Here is a 17947-nt window from a genome sequence, read left to right as displayed (position 1 = left end):
GAGGAAGGTCTTAGCTCTATTACTTCCTTCCTTTTTGTATTGAGGAGGGTCTTAGCTCTATTACTTCCTTTCTGTTTGTATTGAGGAGGGTCTTAGGAATATTCCTGACTTCCTTTTTGTATTGGAAAAGGTCTTAACTATATTCCTGGATTCCTTTTTATATTGAGGAGGGTCTTAGCTCTATTCCTGGCTTCCTATTTGTATTGAGGAGGGTCTTGGCTCTATTACTTCCTTCCTTTTTATATTGACGAGGGTCTTAGCTATATTCCTGACTTCCTTTTTATATTTGAAAAGGTCTTAACTATATTCCTGGATTCCTTTTTTATATTGTGGAGGGTCTTAGCTCTATTCCTGACTTCCTATTTGTATTGAGAAGAGTCTTAGCTCTATTCCTTCCTTCCTTTTTGTATTGGAGAGGGTCCTAGCGATATTCCTGGCTTCCTTTTTTGTATTGAGGGGGTCTTAGCTCTATTACTTCCTTTCTGTTTGTATTGAGGAGGGTCTCAGGAATATTCCTGACTTCCTTTTTGTATTGGAAAGGGTTTTAATATATTCCTGGCTTCCTTTTTTATATTGAGGAGGGTCTTAGCTCTATTCTGGCTTCCTTTTTATATTGAGGAGGGTCCTAGCTATATTCCTGGCTTACTATTTGTATTGAGGGGGGTCTTAGCTATTTTCCTGACTTCCTTTTTGTATTGAGAAGGGTCTTAGCTCTACTCTTGGCTTCCTTTTTTATATTGAGGAGGGTCTTAGCTCTATTCCTGGCTTCCTTTTTGTATTGAGGGGGGTCTTGGCTCTATTACTTCCTTCCTGTTTGTATTGAGGAGGGTCTTAGCAATATTCCTGACTTCCTTTTTGTATTGAGAAGAGTCTTAGCAATATTCCTGACTTCCTTTTTGCATTAAGGGGGGTCTTCGTTTTTTTTTTTTATGGCCTCCTGGGTTCTTTTTAATAAGCAGTCATGAGCTGCTTTGGTCTCTCTTCACAGAGGAAAGAGGAGTGCAAATGTCATATTGACAACAATAACACTATAACAAAATTTGAAAAAAAAACCCTTCTGTTCCTGGTTTGAAATGATTTCCTGTGTTGTCAAACTCTTTCATGGCTGGATTCATTGAGTTGCTGTGAGTTTTCTGGCCTGTATGGCCATGTTCCAGAAGCATTCTCTCCTGACGTTTCGCCAACATCCATGGCAGGCATACACAGTGGCAAGTGAGGTTTATATATCTGTAGAAGGCAGACAAGAGTTCTTTCTCTCAACTAGACATTCCACAGATATATAAACCCCACTTGCCTAGTTTTCAACACCCCCTGAGGATGCCAGCCATAGATGTGGATGAAATGTCAGGAGAGAATGCTTCTGGAACAGCCAATACAGCCCAGAAAACTCACAGCAACCAATTATTTCCTGTTTCATTGTGCAATCCTTACTTTGAAAGTAGTTATACTTCAGAAACTTTGTTTTTGTGGCTGCCACAAACTATGTGAAGTTGGTTAAGATTCGATGAGTTATTAAGGATGTTCTGCAGCGTGTCCCACAAAAAAAAAAGTTTTGTCAGTTTAATAAACTTTTCCCATGTTTTTATGATAGAACCAGTTATGATAGACATTTATAACCCAGGAACACAAATCATGTGATATAGTGTAATGAAAAGGCCAGATGCTCTTGCTTGGTTCAGTTGGTTATTTTTTTGATGGGTGGACTGATGAATTAGATTCCTGTGTCCTTTTTTTTGCCAGAAGACACTTAACGCTTGAGTTTTTGTTCAGCTATTGGAAAGAGAATTGCACAGAATCTGCATCCCTTTTATTGTGAGGGATTGAAACTAATTTGTCTGGGACTCTTCTTGGAATAGGAAATGGAAGAAAGCTGTTAATATTATTACTATTATTATAAATGTCGATATCCCACATTCCTCTTTTAAAACTAGACTCAAAGAAGCCTAAGACACTCAAAAACAGTACAATTTACAGAACCTTAAAATATAATTGTGTTTGCATTTCTGACTGGCCTCTGGGTACTCTTGGGATTTTATTGGTCCTTCGGGGACAGGAGGAATGAGAAGGGCCTGGAGGAAGAAATACAATACGAAGAAATTTTTTGAATGGTGAGAGCAAATAGAAGCCATTCCTTTTGGCCTGCAACTCTTTGGCTGGGAGTTATAGTCTGGAGCTTTCAGTCCTGGCTTCTCTTGTTTGAAAAGGCAAGGGGGCGGTGTTTTGGCATCCAGCTCTTTCCAAATCCAGGGAAGGCATCCAAAACACCTCTGATCCCAAGCGCTTTAGATAAAGGGATCTGCAACCTGTAGTTACACACGCACGGCCTTTATTGGCATATGACAACAAAATCACAAGACAGGCATATATAACAAGAGGAAGTCACAGGTAGAAAGGAAAGCATACTGAAAAGTTACTAATCTCAAGAATAAAATTTGCAAGAGTCTTACTGAAAGAAGGGGTGTTCAGAAGATATGGGATTTTATAACACCTTTGCCATTGAGAACACTGAAGAAATAAAATTCCTGTATTTCATCTGTATATTATCAGATTGAGGGCATACAAACAAAGTATGGTGAAGTGTTTCAAGAGAAAACAAGTCACAAGAACAAACCCTTTTGGAATGTTCCACGTTTTTATATATCCCATCCCAAAGATCTGATGGCAATACATTACGACTTGCACGGAATCAATGATGTGGTAGGGGAACAAGTGGTCTGTGCTGCAAGAGTCAGATTATGAAAGTCAAGATCCAAAAGTCTGCACTTGACTGGCTTGAAGCATTAGTTAAAGATTGTCCACATCTTCACTCAAGTCACGAATCAGAAGGGAAACTGCCATCAAGATATCAGAAGAAGACGGAGCAGCTAGGAAGGAATGAGACAAGCAAGACCCTCACGTCTTCAGAGACTAACATAAGGATGGTCCATGCTGTTGTATTTTCAGTTTTTATGGATGTGAAAATGAAGAAAATGGATCAAGAAGGAAGTCAGTTCTTCTTGAAGGATAATTTTGTGGATACTGAGGATGGTTAGAAAGACAAATTGATGTGTCCTAGAGCAAATCAGGGTGAAACTCTCCCTAGAAGACAAAATGACTCAATTGAGGCTGTTACGGTTTGGACATCAGACCCATTGGAATAAACCACCCGGCTCATGAAGGTAGAAGGCAGCAGGAAGGAGGCATTTTAGATGGACGCACTCACATCAAAGAGGCGTCTTTAAGACTCAAGCAGGAAGGTTGAACATTGGGAGATCTGGAGGTCTCCCATTCAACGTGGCAACAGTTCACAACCTGTATCTTGCTCTTTAGAAAATGCATAAATGTAGGATCCATGGATGTGAAATGGACAGAGCAGACCTTTGTCTTTACTCTCAAAAAGTAAAAAAAAACTTGAAGCATTTTTTTAGGCCAATCAATTACAAGGAACATTCTGGACAAAGATGGACTCCAAATCTGAAGCCTTCTTTAAACTTCTTAAGAAATCTGAAAGTCTAGTTTCTAATGGATTTCTCCTACCACCTTGAGTCCCCTCCCAGGTTGAGAAAAGGCAAGGGTATAAATAGCGTAAATAAATAATTACCAACTCTTAGAAAAGTAACTTTCCTTCATGGCCCCTCAAAGCTTAGAATTGCAGGTCATGTAATTCAGAAACATTGCTTCTTCCTGAAGAAGAATCAGGCTTTGTCTCTGCAAATATCTGTGGATTTCTAACTTATTGCCTAGTCTTGTAGACCAGATTCTTTAATATTGACACTTTGGCACAGGAAGTTCTTAACTAAAGACGTCTGAGCCCCTTTGCTTTTGTGAACATTGTATGCTAGTTTCCTGAAGCGGAGATTTCATGAACTATTAAAACGTCTTCATTACACTATGTAACAAAATTTGAAACCTTTTCTGTTCCTGGTTTGAAAGTGTTATTTCCTGTTCAATTGCACAGTCCTTACTTTGAAAGTAGAGTCTCACTTATCCAAGCTTCACTTATCCAATGTTTTGTATTATTCAACAGAGTCTGCCTTTTAGTAGTCATTGTTTTTGTAGTTAATGTTGCAATGTTTTGGTGCTAAATTCGTAAATACAGTAATTACTACATAGCATTACTGTGTATTGAACTGCTTTTTCTGTCAAATTTGTTGTATAACATGATGTTTTGGTGCTCAATTTGTAAAATCATAACCTAATTTGATGTTTAATAGGCTTTTCCTTAATCCCTTCTTATTATCCAAGATTTTCGCTTATCCAAGCTTCTGCCGGCCCATTTATGTTGGATAAGTGAGACTCTACTGTACGTAGTTGTTATACTCCAGAGACTTTGTTTTTGTGGCTGCCACAAACTAGTTTGAATTGGTTAAGACTTTACAAGATACTGATTGTAAAACTATAGCAAAATGTGCAGCAAGTTGTCTCTCCTTTTCTATGTTTTAATGATAGAACCAATTAAGAAATGACATTTATAACCTAGGAACAAAAATGGTGTTACATAGTGTTATAACTGATTTTCTTTTGGGATGGGAGGTGTCTAGGACGTGTGTCAATCACTGCCTTTAAAAAGTATCATTTTCTCAATTACTGCTGGGATTATGCTGTTAATTCTGTTTGGCATTAGCATTACGACAAACAGGAAGCTTTTAACATGGCGGTGGCTCTTTTTTGGACTAACTCAATCTGTTGTATAACATCTTCTGTTTTTTGTCATGGTTTGCTCAAAGAGGAGCTGCAGTAGCTGTTGGCACATCTTGGAAAAGTTACTTCTGGAGAATTGCAGCTCCCAGATGCCATTCTGTATGGCGGAGGATTATAGGATTATAGGAGCTGTAGGCCTTGTGCCGGACTAGTCATCTTCTTGTGGGAGTTAGAATTCAGGACACCAAAGCTTGCACTCCAATTGGAGGTAATCTCAGACACGTACAAAGATTGGGAATTTAGATTAAAAGGCGGAGATACTGAATTGGGACATTGAAGTTATCTTGGAGTCTTGCTTGGGTGGATCAGGTTGTGTAATTAAGGCTCTTGGTTCCTTCTGAAGAAGAGCCGTGCTTTGTGTGAATTAGGAATAACTATGGTTTTGTAACATTCTCTAGAATTTTTAAATATTGTTGCTGTGGCACAGGAAGCTCTTCACTAAAGGAGTCTGAGCCCCTTGACCTAGTGAGCATTGAATATTACACACGTGTTAACTTTCCTGGAGCAAGGATTTCATAAACAGTTGAAATGCCTTGTGAAAAATCACTTTGGCGACAACACTGCTTCCGTTCTTTGAGTGACTCATTCACTTTCCTTTTCCAAATCTGTTCATAAGTTTATTGAAAGCTCGTCTGCTCTACTAAAAAAAAAAGGAAATTGTGTCAGCCTATGACAATTCTGTGCCCGGGAAAGTGAAGTTGGACTACAGTTTGCATCATCCCACTGAAGTTTATGAAGTGGGATTTGTAGTCTCCCCCACACCTGTCTGGGGGAAGCTTGGAAATGGTACAATTTGGGGAGTACAAATAGCGAGAATCCTCCAGTCAACATGGAAGTTATCATCTAAACAGTAGTAAATAATAATATAATAATAACTTTATTCTTATACCCCGCCCCATCTCCCCGAAGGGACTCGTAAACCTTCCAAGTTCTTTCCAAGTACTTGAAATACTAGAAGGAAATTGAAGAGGTGGGGGATAATCTCAGTACTAGGAATGCCATAATATTTCAGCTCATTCCTGTATAAGTGTAGAGGGCATCATTGGGACTGCTGCTTGCTTACTTTCTCCCTTCTCCAGCTCTGAAAAGGCATACTTCACAATATTTCCATGGCTACACTCTCTTTGTGGCTCTTTCCTTCCTACTTTCCCTATTGTTGTTGGGTTGCTGTGAGTTTTCTGGGCTGTCAGGCCATGTTCCAGAAGCATTCTCTCCTGGCGTTTCGCCCCCATCTATGGCAGGCATCCTCAGAGGTTGTGAGGTCTGTTGGAAACTAGGCAAGTGAGGTTTATATATCTATGCCTATTTTCCAACAGACCTCACAACCTCTGAGGATAAGACTCGTTTGGTATGGAAGACCATTTCCCACCAAACTACAACTCCCAACTTTCCATAGCAATGTGCCAGGGCAGCTAAAGTGGTATCAAATGGCATTAATTCTATCCAGTGTGTCTCTTTGCTTGGCAAGCCCACATTTGTTCCTGGGCCTCTCATTGGCAGTCCTGAGAAAAACTGGATTCTTTCACCTCCCCGTTGTTTGGCAGCTCCGTCCTTGTTATATAATTCCCCTTGGAGCCTGAAGTGTTTTGTTTTTTCCCTCTTTGAGGAGTAGTGTTTTGGCACAGCTTTTGGTTGGAAGGAGCATAGAAACTGCACCGATTTGGGATGGGCTTCTTTGCCCCAGGTCTCCCCTTTTCCCGGCCCACTTAGCCAATTTTTGGCCAATCTGGTGCTATCTCTCGGCCTTGACTTTGCAGGATTGTACCTTCTCTCTCTCTCTCTCTCTTTGGGCCGCTGAACTTGGCTTGTCTCCTGGAATGTGCTGAACTTTTCCCTGGAATTAGGAGCGTGTGGACAAGGAGTGGTAAAGTTCAGAGAAAGACACTGTTTGCCTCTCCAAAAGCAAGTCGCTTGGTTTGTACAGGCTGTCCTCGAGTTACAAATGTCCAACTTGCAAAAGACTTGTAGTCAAGAACAGGGCTGAGACAACAGGAATTATTATCCTGGGGAAAATGTGCTTCCACCGAAGCTTTCTCTCCAACCCTTGTTTCTACAACAAGCCAAAAATTTCCAGAATCCAATTGTCAAATGACAGAAAGTGAAGTGAAATTTCCTGAACAGAGTCAGACTGAAAAATAAACATCACAGGGGTGTTCACCCTTCTAAAAGCTAAATTTTATTTAATATATTTATATCCCTCCCTTCTCACCCCTCTCACCCCGAAGGGGACTCAGAGTGGCTTACAAATTACATTTATATACAATATTATATTATTAACACAGCACAATACTGGCAATAAATTACTATATTGTAGTATATTAATATATTGTAATATTATTAGTAATATTACATGTAATAAATATTATTATATTGTATTACAAAATAATATTATTAATATTATATGCATATACAATATATTATAACATATATTATTGTAAATTATATTGTATACTGTATATATATATACATATACACACACACATATATATACATATATAATTAGCATAGCATGTTACTGGTGGGAGGGGCCTTCAGCTGGTGCAAGGAGACAAGATTATGTTATATAAAAATATGTAAAATTATCTATATATATAAAAGAGTGATGGAATCCTGGCGACCGACAAAACAACAAAATTAAACACCGCACAACCTCAAAAATTGACAGCACAACCCCTCATCCATGCCTCTAGGTTGACACAACAAAAAGAAAAGAAAAATAAAGTCCTAATTAGAGGGAGAGGAATAATTGTTTTTATCCAATTGCTGCCAGTTAGAAGGCTAAGCTCTGCCCACTTGGTCTCCTAGCAACCCACTCAGCCCAGGGGACAGGCAAAGTTAGGCCTCACTTAGGCCTCTTCCACACTGCCTATAAAATACAGACACCACCAGACAATGCCACAGCAATGCGTGGCCGGGCACAGCTAGTATATTATATATTATATTATATATATATAATATTATGTATATATACTACTTTGGGTACCCAGCATTGCCTGGAGTATTTGAATGTCAGTGTTTTACTTGTACAAAATACATAAGATTGTGGATTAACTACGACTGACATCATGCCAGGTTCACCCCCAGAAGCTCCATCAGTTGTTAAAGTTTGTTATGTTGGGCAGGTTTGCTATGGATGCATCACTGGTGGGGTTCAGTGTGCTCTCTTGATGTAGGGTAAACCACAACTCCCACTATGGTGTGTCAGTCCCCTCAAAGCCCTCCAGTAGGTTGAGTTAGTCATGGGGCTTCTGTGTGCCAAGTTTGGTCCAGATCCATCATCGGTGGAGGTCACAATTTCCCTGGTTGTGCGTGAGCTACAACTCCCAGAAAGGAAGGTCAGTTCCTTCCAAACCCCTCCAATAATTAAATTTTGGGATTTCAAGTCTGTGTGCCAAGTTTGGTCCAAATCCATCAGTGTTTGAGTTCACAGTGCTCTCTGGATGTAGGTGAACTACAACTCCCCAAATCAAGGTGAATTTTCCCCAAAGACCTCCAGTATTTATTATATTGTATTGTATTGCATTATATTATTATATTATTATTGGATTGTATTATTATTATAATAATATTCTTATATAGTAATAATAATAATAATAATAATAATAATAAGTTTATTTGTATCCCACCACCATCTCCCCTGGAGGAGACTCGGGGCAGCTCACAGAAATATCAAATACAAAGCAATAACAATATACAATACATCAATAAACAATAACCTGCACCAATTGTAATATATTGTATTGTATTATATATATTATATTGTATTACATTATATTATTGTATTGTATTATATATTGATATTATATTGCATTATGATATATTGTATTTAATAAATCATAATGCAATATAATATCAATATATAATACAATACAATAATATAATATTTTTATATATATATATATATATATATATATATATATATATATATATATATATTACAATATATTACTGGTCATGGGGGCTCTGTGTCTCAAGTTTGGTCCAATGCCATCTGTGGTGGAGTTCAGAGTGATTGTAGGTGAACTATAAATCCAAGTACCTACAACTCCAAAATGTCCAGGCCAATTCCCCTCAAAATCACCAATATTCAAAATGGGCATATCGGGTATGCATGCCAAGATTGGTCCAGGTCCATCATTGTTTGGGTTCATGGTGTGCTTTGGACGTAGGTGAACTACAACTATAAATCCCTCCAAAAGACCTCCAGCATTTTTTGCTGGTCGTGGGGGTTCTGTGTGCAGAATATTGCATGAAGAGGGGACCAAGGGCGGATTGTACATGCCTTTGCCTGTCTCTGTCAACTTGTGGTGACCTTGCGAGTTTCATGGGATTTTCTCCGGCAAGTGATCCTCCATCCTCTGAGCCGGTTTGGCTCGTTCTTTCTTCTTCAGGGCGGAAAATGGCCAGAGGGAGAAAACCTTTCAGAAAGGAATACAACAAATCGAACCAGTTCTCAATCAATATGGCCTGTCTTTTGAAACGTTTGCTTTTGCAACTTCCATAGGTTTTACTCCAGGAGCAAGAAATAGCATCAGTAATGTATAATATTATGCTGACTGTGTATAATATTTGCCTACCGGCTGTTAGGAGTTGTGGGAGTTGAAGTCCAAAACGCCCAGAGGGCTGAAGTTGGGCCATGTCTGGCATAGGGTCTACTACGTCTCCCAGGTCCCTTTCACATTAATAATAATACAGTAAAGTCTCACTTATCCAATATAAATGGGCCGGCAGAACGTTGGATAAGCAAAAATGTTGGATAATAAGGAGAGATTAAGGAAAAGCCTATTAAACATCAAATTAGGTTATGATTTTACAAATTAAGCACCAAAACATCATGCTATACAACAAATTGGACAGAAAAAGCAGTTCAATACACGGTAAAGTTTTGTAGTAATTACTGTATTTACAAATTTAGCACCAACACATTGCAATGTATTGAAAACATTGACTACAAAAACATTGGCTAATAATGTTATAATGCAGTACAATATAATAATAATAATACACTATTATAATTGTATATTTATATTACATGTAATATTACTAATAATATTACAATATAGTGTTACAGTACAGTATAGTAACTTATAATGCTTATATTGTGCTATGTTAATAATATAATTGTATGTACACATCACTTGTAAGCTGCCCTGAGTCCCCTTTGGGGTGAGAAGGGCGGGATATAAATGTTGCTAATAATAATAATAATAATAATAATAATAATAATAGACATTGACAAAATTACGATCTGCCAACTGCAAAAGGCCACCCTGCTGGGATCTGCGTGCATCATCCGAAAATACACCACACAGTCCTAGACACTTGGGAAGTGTTCGACTTGTGATTTTGTGATACGAAATCCAGCATATCTATCTTGTTTGGTGTGTCATACAATAATAATAATAATTGGCTACTAAAATTGACTACAAGTAAATAGAGAATTGCATAATATGAACGTACAATAACCTCATTGTTAGAAATTAAATACGTAAAAAGTTCAGTCCTTGCTGCCCAGAGAAACAGCTGTGGATCCGAGCGGGAGGCAGTCTGGGTTGGATAATCCAGAATGTTGGATAAGTAAGACTCTACTGTAATAATAAAAACTTTATTTGTATACCGTTCTATCTCCCCGAAGGGACTCAGGGCAGTTTCCAATCAGTTCAAAACTATATACAATAACTTAATACAGCAAAAGCGCATCATTATAATGCATCATTTTTAATATTGCTGCTGCAGTCCCCCCACCAATGAAGTCGACTGAATTGTACTTGGTGGTTGATTGATTTGCTGCTGTATTAACTCTTGCTTTATTGTTTTACAGTGTTTTACTATTTTTTGTATATTGTTTAATGTTTTTCTGCTGTTTTTGTAAATTGTGCTAGTTGAGCCTTGCCCCATGTGAGCTGCCTCGAGTCCCCGTGGGGTATAAATGGGGTATAAATAAAGTTTTATTATTATTATCATTAAAACAATACAAAACAATTTGGTTAAAATTGGCAATAAATAAAATAAACAATCACAGTCATGGACCCATTGAGACATATCAGGAGGAGGCAAGACACTCTGGAAAAGAGAAAGATGCCTGGGAAATTAGGAAGGAGAAGAGGAGGACAGGTAGACTGCCTTTGAGAACAGAAGCTCGGTTTAACATCCAAAAATCCAACCTCTTGGAACTGTATTGTTCGTCGAAGATTGCGAAACTCAGTTCAGAGCTTTACGTAAGAGTTGGACTCTTCAACTCTTGTGGAAAGAGAAGATAATCATAAGCACGGAGATAGGGATGAAGGTCGTTTAAGGGGACTAGAAATGGGGGAAACAAAAGGGAAGGAGGAGTGGGTTATCTGAACAAATAGTCCTCTTTTCCTCTTGGAAAAGCAATCGGCAAGGGATGTGCTCCCGGAGCACAAAGCAACAGGCCCAAAGAGTGGTCCAGTCGATGTGTCGGTTGGCATGATTTTCCATTATCCTCGGCTTGAATGGGGAGAGGTGTCGCGGCAACCTCGAAAATGGGCGCTCTCAAACAAACCGATTTCGAAATGAAACATTCGGCAACCTCTTCAAACACAAAGGGAGCAGTCTCTGTTCTTTCAGTGTGACTTGCATGGGTTTTGAGAGATAGAAAACAAGCTGGCTCCGTTTTCGGAAAGATTATCCTATTGAGTACAATGCAATCCAGATGGCGACCAATGATCTTTATATAACAAAATTTGACCAAATTATTTTTAGTTCTCTTCCTGGTTTGAAAGTATTAGTTCCCGTTTAATTATGCTGTCCTTATTTTGAAAGTCGTTGTCCTACTCCAGAAACTTTGTTTTGGGGCTGCCTCAAACTAGGTTGAATTGGTTGAGGCTCGATGAAATAGTCATTGGAAAACTAGAGTAAAATGTGCCCCGCAAAAAGAAAATAACTTTTCCCATGTTTTTGTGATAGAACCAATTTAGGAAATGATATTTATAACCCAGGAACAAAAATCGTTTTACATAGTATTATAATTGCTTTTAATAATAATAATAATAATAATAATACCGTATATACTGAAGTGTAAGCCAACCTGAATATAAGCCGAGGCTTATACCATTAAAAAACTGGGAAAACACTGAGTCAAGTATAAGCCGCTACTGGTAAATTTCAGAAATAAAAATAGGTACAGTAGAGTCTCGCTTATCCAATGTAATCAGGCCGGCAGAACGTTGGATGATAAGGAGAGATTAAGGAAAAGCCTATTAAACATCAAATTAGGTTATGATTTTACAAATTAAGCACCAAAACATCATGTTATACAACAAATTTGCCAGAAAAAGTAGTTCAATACACAGTAATGCTATGTAGTAATTACTGTATTTACGAATTTAGCACCAAAATATCACGATGTATTGAAAACATTGACTACAAAAATGGCTTGGATAATCCAGAACGTTGGATAAGTGAGTGTTGGATAAGTGAGACTCTACTGTAATATGTTAGCTGATCCATATCTTTAATCTCCCATACTTTGTTTAACCAGTCTTCTCTATCCGGTATCTTCTCCATCTTCCACATCTTTGCAAAAGACCATTCTCGCTGCTGTTGATAAAAATATGATTAATTTTTCTTTATTAGTATCCTGAAAAATGTCTTTGTCCAAAATGCCCAAAAGATAAACCTCTGGTTTTATAGGGTAGTTCTTTCTTAAAAATTTCAGATTTTCATCATGCTGTTTCGACAGGCTTTTGAGTTCTGTTGTTGATGTTTTAAAAGGTGCTTTTAGTATGTTTTTAAGATGTTTTTAAAGATGTTTTTAAGATGTTCTTTAAATTGTTGATTTTAGCCGGTTCTTGTAAGCCGCTCCGAGCCCTAGGGGAGTGGCGGCATATAAGTTTGAAAAATAAATAAATAAATATTCCAAAATTCTTTTGCTTTGTTGCAAGTCCACCAGCAATGGTAAAATGACATCTATTTTTAACAGAGCCTGGATGGCCATCTGTCGGGTGGGCTTTGATTGTGTCCTTTACAGCAGAAGGGTGTTGGACGGGATATCCTTTAGAGGTATCTTCCAATGCTAGAATTCTGTGATATAGAGAGAGATATATACAAATGTACAAACCATCATACAGGGTGGACTGGATGGCCTTTGGGGTCCCTTCCCACTCGGATTCTCTTCTGATGGAATCAATCCCTGCCGTTCCAAAGGAGGGTTAGCTATGACGTGCTGTTTGTTGCCTCACCACATGGCTTTTCACCCAGTCCTGAGTGGGATTTCTCAACCACTCCTCCGTGGATGGATTTGTCATGCTTCTGTAATGCTGCCGCTCCTCCTCCTCCTCCTCCCCAGCCCTCAAAATACCGGTTTATTGAGACGGTTGCATGGTATCTCCATTGGAGAAGGCGGCTCTTGTGCAGAGCTAATGTCTCTTAATTGTCCCACTGACGCCAAGCTGCACCTGAAATAGCCTTGCATTGCAAACAGGGCTGCTCAACCTGCAAAGAAACCGCAGTGGGGAAACGCCACTCATATTTGCCTCTCTGACCCCAATAAATCCACCTAATTCCTCCTCTTAGGGCATCCAGTCTCCTTTGCCTTGTCTCTTGAAACTTTGGGAAATACTTAACCCTCTGTGTGTTTGTAATGGTTTTGCTTTTAAAGTGATGGGGGCTGTTGATATTTTCCTTCTGTGTAAACAGTGGGATGAGGCTTAGGATCGCGGGATAGATCAATACACACACACAATGTATATGTGTATGTATATGTATATACATGCACACACATTTATTTTTAATAAATGTTGAATTCTATTTTGGGTTTTTATACGTTGAACGTTGAAAGTTGTATTTTTTTTATATAATTTTATTAGATTTTCAACTAAAAGGTTTACAGTGAAAGTGTGAGAACAATGAATTCCAAAGAAAGAGGTGAAGGAAAAGGAATAGACTACAAAGAAAAAGGAAAAGAAAAAGGGGGAAAAGAAAGAAAAAAATGAAAATAATAATAATTAAAAAATGTAAAAATAAAGACTTCCATCTCATACACAGTTACTTTAAAGAGTTTGTTTTTCTTCTTTTTAGTCATTTTTGCTTCTTCTCTCTACTAAGTGTCAGCGTCTTCTTTGCCTTCACTTTGTATCTGCAAGCCTTCTGTATAGATTAGATTAGCACCTTCATTTGTATTTCTGTCAAATAGTTTATTACCGGATCCCAATTTGTTTGCTTTCTTGGAATTCCATAATTATTTTTAGTAAGTATGTCAATTTGTCCATATTCATTATTTCCAGAACCTTTGTGAGCCAGCAACTTAACTCAGGAAGTTGTATTTTTTTTTTAGCATTGTTAGCAGCTTTGAGAGAGGAAAGTGGAAAATAGTAATAATAATAGTGTGACTTGCCCTGATAATAGTATTAAAATAATAGCAATAGTAATAATAATATTTGTAATAGTATAACTTGCCCTATCAATAGTAATAAAAGTAACAATAATAATAGTAGTACAGTAGAGTCTCACTTATCCAACATAAACGGGCTGGCAGAACATTGGATAAGCGAATATGTTGGATAATAAGGAGGGATCAAGGAAAAGCCTATTAAACATCAAATTAGGTTATGATTTTACAAATTAAGCACCAAAACATCATGTTAGACAACAAATTTGACAGAAAAAGTACTTCAATACGCAGTAATGCTATGTAATTAATACTGTATTTACGAATTTAGCACCAAAATATCACGATGTATTGAAAACATTGACTACAAAAATGCGTTGGATAATCCAGAACATTGGATAAGCGAGTGTTGGATAAGTGAGACTCTACTGTACTAATAATAGAGTGTGATTTGGCATAATAATAGTAATAATAATATGATTTAATAATAATAGTAATAATGAATTTATTACCTGCCTCTCCCTTCGCTTCAAGGTGGGATACAACATCATTAAGATAAAACAGTATTAAAAGACATAGAACAAAACACACAGAGTTAGAATACAAGTTAAAATCCACAACAGTCGAATTGCGTAACCTGCCTTGTATAACCTATTCCTGTATAGAAGGGATAGCTATGTTTATTAGATGCCTATGAATATTTTATAATGTATTACACTGGTATGTTGTGCTAATTACAGATGACATGAGGGCATATTAGAATATATATTGCATCCTATATTAGAATGAATACATATTAGTATTATGTCCTGACACATCCTGTATTAGGATTGAATATTCTGTCCCTTATGCAGCCTTTATGCTGATAGCACAATACTCATCCATCTCCTTCGTTTTGTCGCTTGCAGTTTTCCCTCCGCCATGGGGTCAGCTTCGTCCAAGGATGACTCCGCTCCAGTCAAGACCCCCGAGGCCTCAGTCCCCTTCAGCCTCACCGACGTCTTCCTCTTCTCCATCATCATCGGACTCTTGACCTACTGGTTTTTCTTCCGCAAGAAGAAAGAAGAGGTCCCTGACTTTGCCAAGATCCAGACGCCATCCGCGTAAGTCACGCCAGAAGGACGGATCCCTAAGCTGTCTATGTTTTGCCCTTCTTTCGGCTTCGGAACGATGCGTTTCGGGGCGTTTCATTCTCCTTCGTCAACTATTATTATTTATTTATTGTGTCAGAAGCAAATTGAGAATACAGCTATCTATATATATAAAAGGGTAATGAAATTTCGGCCTAGGACAAAACAACAAAACCAAACATCCCAGAAACACTAAACTTGGCAGCACAACCCCTCATCCATGCCTCTACGTTCATACAACAAAAAGAAAAGAAAAATAAAGTCCTAATTAGAGGGAGAGGAATAATTGTTTTTATCCAGTTGCTGCCAGTTAGAAGGCTAAACTCCGCCCACTTGGTCTCCTAGTAACCCACTCAGCCCAGGGGACAGACAGAGTTAGGCCTCACTTAGGCCTCTTCCACACTGCCTATAAAATATAGATTATCTGATTTTAACTGGATTATATGGCAGTGTAGACTCAAGGCCCTTCCACACAGCTATATAACCCATTTATAATGGACTTAATGTAAGATAAAACCTTTATCCTTTACCTTAACTACCACCAGTTCCTCAATACTTTATTTCCCATACCACCATACTTCGCCACAGCAACGCGTGGCTGGGCACAGCTAGTAATATATAAAAGCACAAGCAAAGATAAAAACTTGGCATTATGCTAAATTTCCTTTGCCCAGAAGCTGGCCACTTGGAGTGCCTCTGGTGTCACAGAGAGAAGGTCCTCCATTGTGCATGTGGCAGGGCTCAGACTGCATTGTAGTAAGTGGTGTGTGGTTTTCTCTTCTCCGCACTCGCATGTCGTGGACTCAACTTTGTAGCACCGTTTCGTAAGGTTGGCTCTGCATCTTGTTGGTGCCAAAGCGCAGTCTGTTCAGACTTCCAAGTCTGTGTGCCCAGAAGGGAGTTTCTCACCCGGCATCAGCCACTGATTGAGGTTCTGAGTTTTCACCTGCCACTTTTGGACTCTCGCTTGCTGAGATGTTCCTGCGAGTAACTCTATAGATCTTAGGAAGCTGTTTCTTGATTTAAGGCAGGGGTCCCCAAACTTTTTAAGCCGAGGGCCGGTCCACAATCCTTCAGACTGTTGAGGGGCAGAATTATCATTTGAAAAAAAAATACAAATTCCTATGCATACTGCACATGTCTTATTTGTAGTGCAACAACAACAACAACGAAAGAATACAATATTTAAAAATGAAAACAATTTTAACCAACATAAACCTATCATGATTTCAATGGAAAGTGTGGGCCTGCTACTGGCCAATGTGATAGTCAAGTTAATTAGGATTGTTGTTGTTGTTGTGTGCCTTCAAGTCATGTCAGACTTTGGCCGAGCCTAAGTCTAAAATTAATTATTTACTGCATTTATTTACTACATTTATATCTCACCCTTCTCACCCCGAAGGGGACTCAGAGCAGCTGTATGTACATACAATATATTATATTATTAGCATAACACAATATTAGCATTATATATTACTATATTGAACTATACCACTATACTATTATATAATATGTAATATATAACATATAATTAATATTATTATATGATATTACTATTAGTATTATATTATATCACATAAGATTATTATCAATATTATATGTATCTACAATATATTATATTATTAAAACTGATATAAAAATATTATATTATAAAACGGAGGGTGGGGGCCAGGTAAATGACCTTGGAGGGCCGCATCCGGCCCCCGGGCCTTAGTTTGGGGACCCCTGATTTAAGGTGTTGGCTTGCTGGCTGATATCCAAACAGAGGATTGGCCGGAGATGTCACTGCCTTGGTCCTTCCATTACTGGTTGCCACTTCCCGGAGAATATTAGGTGGTGCAATACTGGCTAAACAGTATAATTTCTCCAGCAGTGCAGGGCGTAGACATCCTGTGATAAGGCAGCATGTCTCATTAAGAGCCACATCCACTGTTTTAACGTGGTGAGATGTATTCTATGCTGGGCATGTGTACTCAGCAGCAGAGTAGCCAAACTCAAGGGCAGATGTCATCAGCTGATTTTTCGATCTTGGCCTGAATTGCCTTTGTCCTGATGTCTTGCTCCTGGGCTGCAAGGATCAGGCCTTCTGTCTCCTTCTTCAGGGTCCCATTCGTGAGCCAGAGCCAGGTCTTCTCCTTATCAGCTTTTCCTTCAATTTTGTCAAGGAACTTTCCATGCAATGTTTTGTTGTGCCAGCTGTCAGCTCTAGTTTGTAGTGCGGTCTTCTTCTTCTTCTTCTTCTTATTATTATTATTATGTTTATTATTATGTTTATTTATACCCCCATTTTTTTCTCCCCACTAAGGAGACTCAAAGTGACCTGCCTTAAAAACATCTCAATGCAATTTACAATTCAAAAATGTACAAACATTAAAATAGAATTAAACCTCAACGGTATTAAAAACAAACAGTTAAAACCCTTAAAACTGGTTTTAAGAGCGGAAACCACAACCTCCTGCCGTCGCCTCCCTTTGGGGTCCACTTTTGAAGCCGCCGCTTCATGCCAGGGCTGTGGGTGGATAATAGGCTGGAACAACTGGTTTTCCCGCAGGGAAGTTAATTCTGGGGTGATTTCTCTTTGCCTGTCTTCGTTGCATCTTCTGGAGGCATGGTTTCTTTTTTTTCAGGGAAATTAGAAACCCTTATATGGCTCCCGTTCCAATGGGGCAACAAATCCAGGGCGAGTTTTCTCTCACTTTCAAGGCTTTCCCAGATATCTCCAGATAGCCAGGATACAGCATATTAGTGAATCCATAGTTAGATTTCCCCTTCAAATGAGGTCTGA

At 38.5% G+C, this 17947-nt stretch overlaps 1 protein-coding gene across 2 annotated transcripts in view; it reads left to right on the top strand.

The window, feature by feature from the left end:
• LOC100565465 (NADPH--cytochrome P450 reductase) overlaps positions 1–17947 on the top strand; it is a 51132-nt gene that overhangs the window by 3169 nt on the left and 30016 nt on the right. For both annotated transcript variants that reach the window (XM_062960272.1, XM_062960271.1), the window contains exon 2: positions 14941–15135. In XM_062960272.1, the coding sequence (XP_062816342.1) occupies positions 14954–15135 (182 nt within the window). In that variant the 5' untranslated portion in view covers positions 14941–14953. The remainder of the gene's footprint in view (positions 1–14940; positions 15136–17947) is intronic.

This window comes from Anolis carolinensis, unplaced genomic scaffold, assembly GCF_035594765.1.
Source record: "Anolis carolinensis isolate JA03-04 unplaced genomic scaffold, rAnoCar3.1.pri scaffold_7, whole genome shotgun sequence".
NCBI lineage: Eukaryota > Metazoa > Chordata > Lepidosauria > Squamata > Dactyloidae > Anolis > Anolis carolinensis.
The sequence above is the reverse complement of the archived record's forward strand: the minus strand, read 5'-3'. Positions and strand labels throughout refer to the sequence as shown.